The sequence below is a fragment of the Elaeis guineensis genome, chromosome 12, assembly GCF_000442705.2.
Source record: "Elaeis guineensis isolate ETL-2024a chromosome 12, EG11, whole genome shotgun sequence".
NCBI classification, from domain to species: domain Eukaryota; kingdom Viridiplantae; phylum Streptophyta; class Magnoliopsida; order Arecales; family Arecaceae; genus Elaeis; species Elaeis guineensis.
Window position 1 is genome coordinate 21,825,241 of NC_026004.2, and position 11,628 is coordinate 21,836,868.

Below are 11,628 nucleotides of genomic sequence, written 5' to 3' on the forward strand. Positions count from 1 at the left end.
AAGATCGTCACAGCCTTTTTGTGCGTTATAATCTACTATTGCTTGTGGATTTGTGAGATAGTGGAGAATGCCTCTAAACTTTGTGATGAAAAGAAGAGATTGAAGCCCACCTTAGCCTTGCAAGCAAAACTAGAATTGGACTAAGACAACAAATACCAATTCCTAAGAGTCAAGAAAGGTTCTCCTGATATGTTTGGAAGCTTCCGTCTTGTCACTGCAAAATTCATAACAGATCATTTACGGATGCAAACTCAATTTTTATTAAACACACACACATCAAAAATTACATTTTTAGATGTTTACAATCTTTACTTCTACACATTTAAGTGGATATAAAGGCATGATGTTGATTGAGTTAATGCATTATAACGAGTAATATAACTGCTAGTTTTAGATTCCACTAATGATAATGAATGATAAACCTTAAGACATGTAAAACCCATTACCCAAATATTTGAATATTTCTAAACCATAAATAACCACATAACATTGCACAGTGTCATTAAATCCATTTATATTCCTATTCCTTTGATGTATAGGAGATCCTAGACATACAAAAACTGATTATCAAAATATTTGCAGAAGTGGTCAATTATTACAGAATAGTGTGGATATTCCATTCAAAGAGCCATGATTCATAGAACACCAATGGTGGTTGCAACTTGACCCCTTTGGCTATTTTCCTCTTAACATGAAATTTCATACTTGCGATGATCCTTGGCATAATGGTAAAATTGTTCGATTATGATCTAGAGATTATGAATTCAAAGTATATAAATAATCTCTACGCATAGGGAGATAAAGCTATATACATCTAACCTTCTTTTGATTCTACAATAATAGGAGCCTTGTGCATGAACCATCATTTTTGTTAAAAATTTCACATCCATCTAAATGTTACTTGGATTGAGCTCACGGCAGTACATGCACCAAAGCCTTTTTAGTTCTGGACATGGGAAATACAGTTTGGCCAAGTGAGAGGAGTTTTTTCAGACAGGCTATTCCAAACATGTGTAATTTTTTAAATGGACTGCGCTTGGGTAAGCATCAATAACCCTTTCTAGACCTTTTTTTTTCCTAACAAAACCAAAGCCAGCAAGCATCCACAAAAGGAGACATGTCTCTCCATGAAGTCCTAATTTTGAAAGGTGAATTCTTTTGGCCAAATCTCATGTCATACCTAGATCACTCTGAGCTTATGCTTATCAAGCACAAACCCAAACCACCAATAAAACAAGTTTTGAAGGGCGAAGAAGTTAATATAACCACAATAGAAAATATATCTTTAACTGTACATATCAGAAACATAAGGTATCTTCAATATTATCAACAAAAATCCGTCCCAAATACATACTATTTTTCCATGCTTTCAGTAATCTATAAGACCCTAAGCAAGTAGCTTACGGGACGGTACAAGGTAACTCTCACTGCAATAATCCATGTAACTAAATATCTCAATGTTCATGTCACTGTCCCTTTCCATTTCTTTAACCTGTATTATTGTATCCCCAATGTTGACACTTTCTTTCAGCTGTACAGACCGTGCCAATGCAACATAAAAGATGGGATGTCACATGTCCTGTGCTAAGGTAGGCTTAAATCATTGAAGATGCAAAAATGCAAGCATTTCAATGAAAGATGAGATAATCGGCTTAATTTTACAAAAAGGAGTAGATGGATCTCATGTTGGATCATTGAGACCTAGATTTCCAGTCCATAATTGCAGAGCGAAGGGAATAATTGGGTATAAGGTTCTTGTTAGGCAAAAGTAAATTTGTCATCGGAGACTTGTCATTCATGCCAACCCATATCTCAATTGCTTTACGATCGTACGTGTACCCATCAGATGCAACGCAAGGATCATTCATCACCTCCTGTGGCAAATTTCAGTGTCATGTGTTTTAGTCTTCCATATAGAACAAATCTACACCGAACTTAGAGATGCAAACTAAGCAGATCAAGTATTAGAACAATTTTTTTTCTTTTTCATTTGTTTCATAAACAGTATCAACATATGAAGAGGAATAGAAACCCAGCATACAGTAGACAAGAGCTAATGGCATACTAACCTGAAGAATTGGACAAATGAAATGGTTAGGAGGTGCAGATGGGGTATGCGATGCGCAATCATGGGCCTTGTCTGCACACACTTTCAATTTCTCTAGCAAAGGAAGAACTTGTTCCTTCAAGTCAGGTCTGTCCCTGCGTCTCAGTTCAGCACAGCCTATACCAAGAAGTGCCAACTCCTGAGTCTCCTCTAAAGGCCATTCCCCAGCCCCAGGGTCCAAAATCTCTGTCAAGTTTCCTTCTTCTAATGCTCTTTCCACAATGAGGGTCAGTCCCATAGGTGGTTTTGCCGTCAGCAGCTGCAAAATTACGATCCCTAGAGCATAGACATCTGATTTTGGGGAGACCAAACCTGTCCTTTGATACTCGGGGTCTATGTAGAAAAATGTTCCAACAGGAGTGGTGTCCTTAATCATTGTAGACATCGGAAGATTCACTGCAGGAAGCAATGTTGAGAGACCAACATCACCAATCTTGCTCACAAAGTTATGATCAAGCAAAATGTTTGCTGGTTTAAGATCCCGATGAATAATAGGTTCTGGCCTTGAATTGTGAAGGAAAGCTAAAGCTGAGGCAACTTCCCAAGCTATTCTATATCGGTAGAACCATGGAAGAGGGGCTGTATTATCTTTGCATTGCAACCTGTCATCTAGGCTTCCATTTTCCATGTATTCATAGACCAGGCAACCGCGCTCAGGGCAGGCACCAAGAAGCAGCAGCAAATGCGGATGATGAATTTTACCTAGAATCTCAAGCTGAGACAAGAAAAATGTCCAGTGAGAAACTTGGGAGTCAAAAAAAAAAAAAAAGAATAGGGATCACAGTGCATAAAACTAAGAAAGACATTAGTTAAAACAAACTTACTTTACATGTTACAATCATATTCAATTTAAGCAGAGCGAGAGGAAAACTCATATGTATTATTTACATTTAAAAAAAAATCTTGGAACATTAATAGCTAGAAAACATTGCTTTACTTCAAAAGGATAAAAATTTCTTAAGATCTGTACAACATAACTAACATTTCTTTATTTCAAAAGGATAGAAATTTCTTAAGATCTGTGCAACATGATTAACAATGTTAATGCTGTAGCAGAAGCTTTTGAGTTGGTTAAATCAGTATATTATTTGTGGTTATTGTTGGAAAAATAAATATGTAAAACTTTTAGATGTAATCTTCTTTGCAATATCTTTCACACCTCTTGTTTGAATTGCTTGGTTCCATGACCCTCATTGGAGTGGAGAACTTTCACTGCTGCAATTGTATGATGGAAGCTACCCTTATAAACTATACCATTAGCTCCCTTCCCAATTGTAAGTGAATCAGAGAATGATGATGTAGCAGATTCTATTTCTTCCCATGTGTACTTCTTGTATGGTTCGTCATTACATGCAAGGGCCTTCTCTAGCCGTTCCTTCTCGTTGGCTTCACGAGCAGCATTATTCTCCGAATCTTTTCTATGCAACACTTCCCTCTCAGCACATTGCATAATAAATTTTGCCTCTCTTTCTGCTGTTTCACGTTTTTCCCTTTCTTGTCTTGCCGATTCCCTGACCATGTGTTCTCTTAATACTATCTCTTTAAGTTTAATCTCTTCCTCCATCCGTCTTGCAGTTAATTCATGTAACTACCACAGAAAAGATATAGAGAATTTAGACATAAAAATTCAGTGAATTTCTTCTGAAATTCAGTCTCAAATGCAGAAAATCAAGCTTACTTGCTGAGAAGCATCAATTGATTCAATCTGAGCAACCTCACAAAGCTTCTGGAAATGCCTAAGTTCAACTCTCAGCCTTTCAAGCTCAAAACTAACATCAACCTACAAGCAGACAAAATTTCAGTACACAGACAAATCACTGAAATCTGACCTCATAAACACTTTCCACATATGACATATGCTGCTGAAAAGATATAATTCTCTATGCTTCCAGGTTAGAGATCCATTACCTGGTGTCCGGAGGCTGAAGAATCAGTTCTCACTTCAGACGTTGATGCTTGATCAGGACAGTGCAACTGATTTTCTGTCTGGAAGCTTCTGTAACTAGAAACCATGCTATTATCACATCGTGTTTGTGTCACGATGGAACTGGAGCTAATGAAATCATCATCAGTGCATAAAGATATACTTCTGGTGTGAAGGGTGTCAGAAGGGCTACCCCTCATATTGACAAAATTGTTATTTATATTTGCAAGAGCTTGGTTACGCTGAATTGGCAGAGACACATGATGAAGAGAAGGAGTTGTTATATCTGTGTCAGACCATTCTGTTGACACAATAAAAATGTCATTACCAATAATATCCAGAACCTTACTTGAGCTACAAATAGATATAGTACATAATTTTTCTATACAAGATGATGTTCCTGAATTAATTCACAACCAAAACCAAAAGAAATGCCTTTTTAGCAAGAATAACATTTCTTCAAGTGTATAAAGGATAAAAAATACGCAACAACTGCTGGATCATAACAAATGTATGAAAAAAATGATCCTTGAAGTGTGAGGTTCTAATCTAACAGTCAGTTTGTTAGAAGATGACTCAGATATTTGATGGTATGGCTCCAGTTAAATAAATTTCCAGGGCACAAACCTGGGCTCTAACACTGAAGCAGATGTGTTGAAGTGGATGCTAATCCATTGAGGCAGCAATCCAGGTATGCACAAGTTTCATGGAATCATACCAAAATAGGCACATTATCAAATGCAGTTCATAACTGCAGACTCTAATAAATATACAAACTTATATATTTATGAATTGAGTAAATAAATGAATAATAAATCACGGAAAGCCTACAATGATGTAACGTAGTAAATAAAAATATTGCAACTACACCATCTCTATCACAACTATAAGATTAGCCAAATAATAAGTAGTTATATATGCCGATAGAAAAAAAAATAATTATTCACATTTTTTTCCAATATCATTCTTCCCTACGGCACATTTTGGAACCTGATACATACGCTACATGAACTTGATTTCAACAGAAGTAGGAGTACATATCTAAGTAAAAAGGGGGCATAAAAAAAGAGAGAAACTGACTCCCAATATCTATACTATCTTTGAAACTTGTATTTTAGGGGTCGCATGTAAATTGAATTGCTTTAGCCTTCCATTTTGAAGATTTTCTAGAAGCATCTCAATGTTCTTCTTGGCAGAATTAAATACCTGATCTTGCACTGGAAGACAGGCTTGAGAAGCTTCGAGAAGTACTTGAAATGTTTTCTTTACTTGTCAAATCATCCACCACTGTCGTTGATGCACGCACAGATAATAATTTTCCTTTCGACACAACATACACCGTACAAAAGCTTGGGATGCATGATGAGATTCTCGAAGACATTTTATGGCTTCCAATTTTCCTAGAAAACAAATGTACTCATAATTCAGATCATGTCAAAGCCAGATAACCGTGTGATTGCAGGTGCAGGAGGGGCTCCTTCCAGAGAAAAACTTTGTATGAAGAATTAGATTTACTCACAATGAATAAAATAAGAAATCCATGCAAATATATGTACAAGTGTTCAACCAATAAAGATTGAAATAATGAGAGAGAAGAAACTGAAAATAGAGGAAGAAAACAATGATGAAAGAAACTTCTCATTAGATTCTAAAATACAATATTTTAACATGCCATCTGGGGACACATGATACAATTTTAACTTGAAACTCTGTTAACATCTTGGCAAGCACAAGTTTTGCTCAACTTTGCCTAAAAATATTAAGAGATAAAAGGCAAAATAGATTATGCATGCATGAGAGATAAGCTTTATACCAAAGTCTTTACCATGTATCATGATCAAGAATAATAGTGAAACTGAGAGAAAATCTAATTCTGTATTCGCAGAAGAAACAGAATCTATAGTCGACTCTGTAATAATAAAGAAATAAATTCATGTAATTCATCCTTTAGGCATGTATGTGTAACATTCACAAGCTTCATGAAAGAGAGGGCTTTACAGTTAGCAATTTAAAATGTATGCCACAAAAATGACCAAGCACCATTCAACAAAGTAAAATGCAAAAATAAGCAAAACAGAGGAAGGCATACAAACCAGTGATCGCACAGGAGAGGACCCAGATCATGATTAGCAACTGTGCATTTGGTGTCTGACATGATTCACATCAATTTGTGGCTGCTATGGATTACTGACTTTTGCTAGACATAGTTTTCTATCCTATGTCAGCATAAGCATTTTTATCTCTCTTCATGATTTTCTCAATTCCCTTGATTCAGATATTGTATTTAAAGATCAAGTTAATAATTGGTCCATACTTTCATGATCACCTCTATTTCCAGGCTAAGACATCAGTTCCTGGGGCCCAACCAAGAACCAAAACCTTGAAACTCAAATGAGGCAACTTTTCTTTTATTAATTGAAAAAATGCAAATGAGTTCAAGCTGGGCCTATGCTTAAAGTTTTGGTTCAAAAAATGAACTACGTATACTTTGAGTATACTTTGAGTTTGGCTCTGGGCTCTAATTTGATGCAATCTTGATCTTCCATATCGGTTGGTACCAGTGCATGCTAACCATGTATTGTACCATACTGATACCAAACTGGTACTTGATATAGGAGACGTGCCAAGTGTTGGTACGTTGAACTGCCCTCCATACTGGACATACTAACATCGTAACAACGATGGTATCAGTACATGGTCTAGTACCTAGACAGCGAACCTTCCTCAACCTGGTTCATACTTTTGAGCAAAAACTCTAAACACGTTCTTGTTTTTCAAATCTTGCTCCAATCAACCTAACCTGACTCAACCCAACCACATTAATACTTGGATTTAAACTTTTAAAGTCAGAACAAGTTCGAGTTTAAGTGGTTCGTTTTAATACTGAATTGAGATGGGTTATTAGCTATTTTGTTGGTTAAAGTGGCATGCTTCAACCACTACAGTGGTAGCCCAGCGGAACGGGTCTTGGTTTCCAACCAAGTGATCCGGGTTTGAGTCTCGGTGGACGTCGGGGCTGCGATTAAATGCCAGACTTAAATGACCTGCGGCAATTTGATCCTGACGGTCTGGATGCGGGGTTTGAAAACGGTTTCTGATCCGCTGTGTGCTGTGGTGGGGCTGGGGGTGACGTACTCACCCAACTCGGGATTTGAAAACGATTTCTGAACCACTGTGTGCTGTGGTGGGGCTGGGGGTGACGTACTCACCCAACTCGGGGTCTCCTCCGCATCGAACATTCACTCAGCAAGGTGGGGGCTTTTATGGTCACGTCCAAAGGGGGTTGCTATGCCGGTCGCCCCTCCTCACCCCATTTTTCTTACCAAAAAAAAAAAGTGACATGCTTCAGGCAAGGTGGAGCTGGGATCAAGGCACCTTAGAATGAAATCAAGCCTGGGTCCCGGAATAACCTGGACAATTGACAGTTGACACCCCTAGTTTCGAACCCAAACCAATCTGAATATTACCAACATTAAGGGCTTTAACCTGATAAAACACAAACTAGACTGCATATTCAGAACAAAGCTCCAAACTAACCCTATCTTAAACCTAGCTTAAATCAACTGAACCTGACTCAACCCCTTCCAATTTGTGTTTGGTTTGAAAATACTGGAGTTAGTTCAAGCTCAAGTCATGTCATTGAGAGTCAGATTGAGTTTGGCTTCCCCTTAGGCTTAGGGACTTTTTGGGTTGGATTGGGCCAGATTTGACCCTTGACCCAAGCCAACCTGACCAAGTTGCATTCCCATCCATACACATTAGCAGAAGTCATTTCACCGATAGCCCTGTCTGATTTTTGAATAAGGAAAACCTGAATAAGTATTTTATTCCTTTTTATGTATTTTACTATATCCTGTTTGCCCAGGGATAAGTCTTAAATTTTGTTTGGTGGGAAATTGGGAATATATTGGAGTAGTTGCAAATGTTGTTTGGTTCAATAGGCAGGAATAAATGGATAAGGGCTAAGCGGCTAACCTTCTTTTGTAAAATCAGTAGGAACTAGTTTTATTCAGGCGAAAGTGTTTATATGCCTGATGAATGTAGTAAAACTATGCAGGTTACATAAGCTGTTGGCAATTGGCTGAATAAACACATTATTAAGCACTTAATTGTGGTTTAGTCACAAACCAAACAGAGCCTAAAGGGCATCACATTCCATTGTGTATTCATTCTACTTACTTTTGGGTTAAAATTAAGAAGCTTACTGCATTGGAAAGGTGATCACACCAGATGGGTACAGTGGTTTCTGAGTAGTAAAATGCCCAAGGAGGAATGATATTCTTAAACAATATAGGCAATCAAGATAGAATTTGGTCATTTGTAAGGTTTCAATCAACAATCTTAACTACAATATTAAATACACAAACTGAAGGAAAGAACAATAGATATTTAACTGCAGCACTCTATTTTCATAAAGTAGGCTACCATTTATAATATCTCTAAGAAATATGTCTAATTCATATTACCTACTAAACAGATTCCGGGGGGAAGCACCTATGACAAGCTTGCTTATTGAAAATTTATCAATCTCTCCAGATATTGCTTCAGCTACATCATCTGACTCAATTACAACAGATTCTGCTTCTACCTTTACACCAAAAAAAAAAAAAAAAAATTAGAGCATGCTCTCTGATAAGTTTTTGTTGAATACAGCCTAAAGAAACAAGAGATATTACCCTTCGTTGAGCACACATTTGTTTGTACAGGAGAAGCATTGAATTTGTTCGCCACTCTATTTCCTTTTTATATGCAGAGGCAACATCTTCTCGTACATTTGAAATAGGAATATAGTTTCCCACTGAAGTGGAACAAGTAACAGGTCAAACAATAAATCTCACCGTCTTTGAAGAAATAAAGCAAAAGCCATGGGCAGAATAATGTAAGATGAATGCAATGAAACATTCACTCATATGTAGAAAAATAAGACAAGGGCATTTTGAGATGTATTGTATACAAAAATGAGGAGAAAAAGAAGAATATTGACAACAAATCAGAATTAAATATACCAAAAAATGATAACAATATGGTGCAACGCTTTTAGCAAGTCCGTTTATTAAAATGAAATTTTATTTTTGGACCCTTGCTCTGGTGATCACTTATGAATAGTTCAGGTTATACTATTCGATAGTACCGCAGGTTATAATATTGGTTGGTTGTAAGTAGTTCAGGAATATGTTCTAAGAATCTAATCAGCAGAATAATGATTAATTGAGCAGAAGCAACATGCAAAGATTTATCTTTCTCTGTCTATTAAGAAACAATCTGGTTTACTCTGATAGAACCACAAATGCGGCACAGCTAAATGCTATATGATTCCCATGTTTAATTCTAACATTTGAAGGGCTTATCTAACATTCAGATGCTCATATATCGCCAAAGCATCTTGTGTTGCTAATTGATTATTCTTTATCCACAGTACACAATACTTCAATTAAAGTGTTCCACCTAAGGATTTTGTCCTGTTAGAAAACTTAGTGTCATGTTAAATGCTGTAATTATGAAATGACCGTCCTTTTCCTTACCAAGAAAAACAACTATCCTTTTCTACAGATATGCTCCATCTATCGATGCTGATGACCTCATGCCCTCTGTCATCAATATATCTATATCTATATCTATATATATATATATATAAAAACATTTCTATCCTTCAAGCAACTATAACATGAAAATTGCTGCTTCGTAGTATTTGTTTTACAGCTTAAAGTCTTAGGCAGCTCATCTTGAATACGATCGCATCATATGTAGAGCAGCTTGAGTAAAAGAAAGGGAGTGGGGCCAAAAGGCTCTGTATGAGTTTGTTAGGACTGATAATGTTTGCAGTTTTCAATGACATGTTTGGGTTTTTCTAGAGTTTTCAACTCTTGCTTATTGTAAACAATACCGCTTCTTGGAATCATTTTTCCGATAGGGCTTAGAAGTGTGGCTAATTTTTAATATATTGATTGCATATGATTAAAAATGCTATAAATCATGAGACTGTAGTTAATGACTTGATCATCTTACATCTATTGGTTTAGGTATTAAGAAGTATGATATCTACAAATCACAGTTGATGATGGTTTACTATTGCACTCACAGATCTTAATTTGTACTCACGTTTGCAACAACTTGACATACTTGCTGAACTAGTTATATGGACCCTTTCAATTCTTTCCCAGTCATTAAAAAAAAAAAAAAAAAAATTATTCTTCAGTATTCAAATAGAAACACTACAGGAGAAGGAGAACACAAAGATCCAACAGACAAAGAACAAAATATTTTTGTTTACAACCAAGTCACAAGTCCCAACTTACTTGGTGTCGGAACCATCTTGATTGGAGGACGAACATGCAAGAGCCTGAAAAAAATCCGCCCTTCAGGAACGAACTTCTCAAGAGCCCACCTAACTGCATATTTGCTATTCTTGCTTCCATTAACTGCCACCGCAACAACTAGAAAAGATGGAGGCAAAGAGCTTTGCGATTCTTCCCCTTCTTGAATTTCCATTATCTTTTATGTTTCCTTTTCCTCCCCACTTTGCTGCTCAAAAACCAGTCTTCTCTGACAAAAGAAAAATTTTGCTATTTTTTCATATTACTTCAAGATAGTTACTCCAAGACAACATCCCACAACCATAATACATTGTGCCAATTAAAAACAGGAGGAAGGCCAAAAAACCAAGCACAAGAAATCCACAACTTTGTCCATGACATCATGCAGAATGTCTAAATACTGAATACTTATAGGAAGATGAGAGACTTTTAGATATTATGAACTCAAAACAATAGAAAAAGGTTGGGGTGGGGGTGGGGGTGGGGGGAGGGAGAGAGAGAGAGATATTCAAACTTGAACCAAACAAGGCTTGAGTATACACATAACAAAGGCATTACTGCAGAAAGGATATTCAAAAATTAAGGTCATCTTTTCATTCTACGGAAGAAGTTCCAAAACTACTAACAACAGAAACACCTCAAACAAAATCATTGCAGATATGGAGGAAATAAATACCTTTAAAACTGAGAAGTACAAATCCGCAATAGAATCATTCCATGGCGTAGTTGCAGGCAGAGCTTTCTGCAGTCAGAGATTCACCATAACCATCAAATCTACCTTTTAGAAGGCAAATGAAAAGTATCCAAAGGGATAAAAAGACCCCAACGCCAACCCCATCTATGTGCCGGGGTCCTAGATGATAATTGGCAGGAAGGATCCACCACAAATGAAACACACCTAACGAAAGTTTTGAAGTAATTAAGAATGTAGAAGTAGATAAGATCATGTTCTTCTGAATAGGAGTCTACCAGCTGCCATATATCGGTCTTAATATTTGATGGGACTCCTTACGACTTGCATAACAAAAATACAAGGGAAAGAATAAATAAATTGACTTGCTATTACTATCCAGGGAAACCACAAGGGCGTCTTGTTCTTGGGCTCCAGCAAGTCTTTTCCGTGGGCAATGGGAAACCACTAACAACATGACAGATGCAACGTGACATCTTATAGAGGCCTCTTTTTTCTTGTGGAGCCCAGCAATTCCCATTTAGTGAGGAAGGTGTGTGAACTTGTGGGTCGACTTAATTGGATTTTTTTTTTTTTTTTTTTTTTTTTGGGC

The 11,628-nt window shown here is 36.8% G+C and overlaps 1 protein-coding gene across 2 annotated transcripts; it reads right to left on the bottom strand.

Annotated features, from left to right (window-relative positions):
- Window positions 1-1,296: 1,296 nt before the first annotated feature.
- Window positions 1,297-11,342, bottom strand: LOC105054759 (U-box domain-containing protein 52). 2 transcript variants are annotated; one of them, XM_019854230.3, is made up of 10 exons: window positions 11,022-11,342; window positions 10,328-10,569; window positions 8,708-8,829; window positions 8,498-8,619; window positions 5,238-5,431; window positions 4,016-4,332; window positions 3,786-3,887; window positions 3,267-3,695; window positions 2,070-2,822; window positions 1,297-1,874 (listed from the first exon to the last, which is right to left on the bottom strand). In XM_019854230.3, the coding sequence occupies exons 2-10, from the start codon at window positions 10,518-10,520 to the stop codon at window positions 1,692-1,694; spliced, it is 2,415 nt and encodes an 804-aa protein (XP_019709789.1). In that variant the 5' UTR covers window positions 10,521-10,569; window positions 11,022-11,342; the 3' UTR covers window positions 1,297-1,691. The 2 variants fall into 2 exon arrangements, with proteins under 2 accessions (XP_019709789.1, XP_010934652.1); XM_010936350.3 differs by having other exon boundaries at window positions 10,328-10,574; window positions 11,022-11,341.
- Between the last annotated feature and the right edge of the window lie 286 nt (window positions 11,343-11,628).

Bases quoted from the DNA above. Each gene is read 5' to 3' on its own strand.
- LOC105054759 (XM_019854230.3), bottom strand. From the start codon at position 10,520: ATGGAAATTCAAGAAGGGGAAGAATCGCAAAGCTCTTTGCCTCCATCT. The intron at 8,830-10,327 runs GTAAGTTGGGAC...GTTCCACTTCAG, and splicing joins CAAGATGGTTCCGACACCAA to TGGGAAACTATATTCCTATT. The intron at 1,875-2,069 runs GTTAGTATGCCA...AATTTGCCACAG, and splicing joins TCATTTGTCCAATTCTTCAG to GAGGTGATGAATGATCCTTG.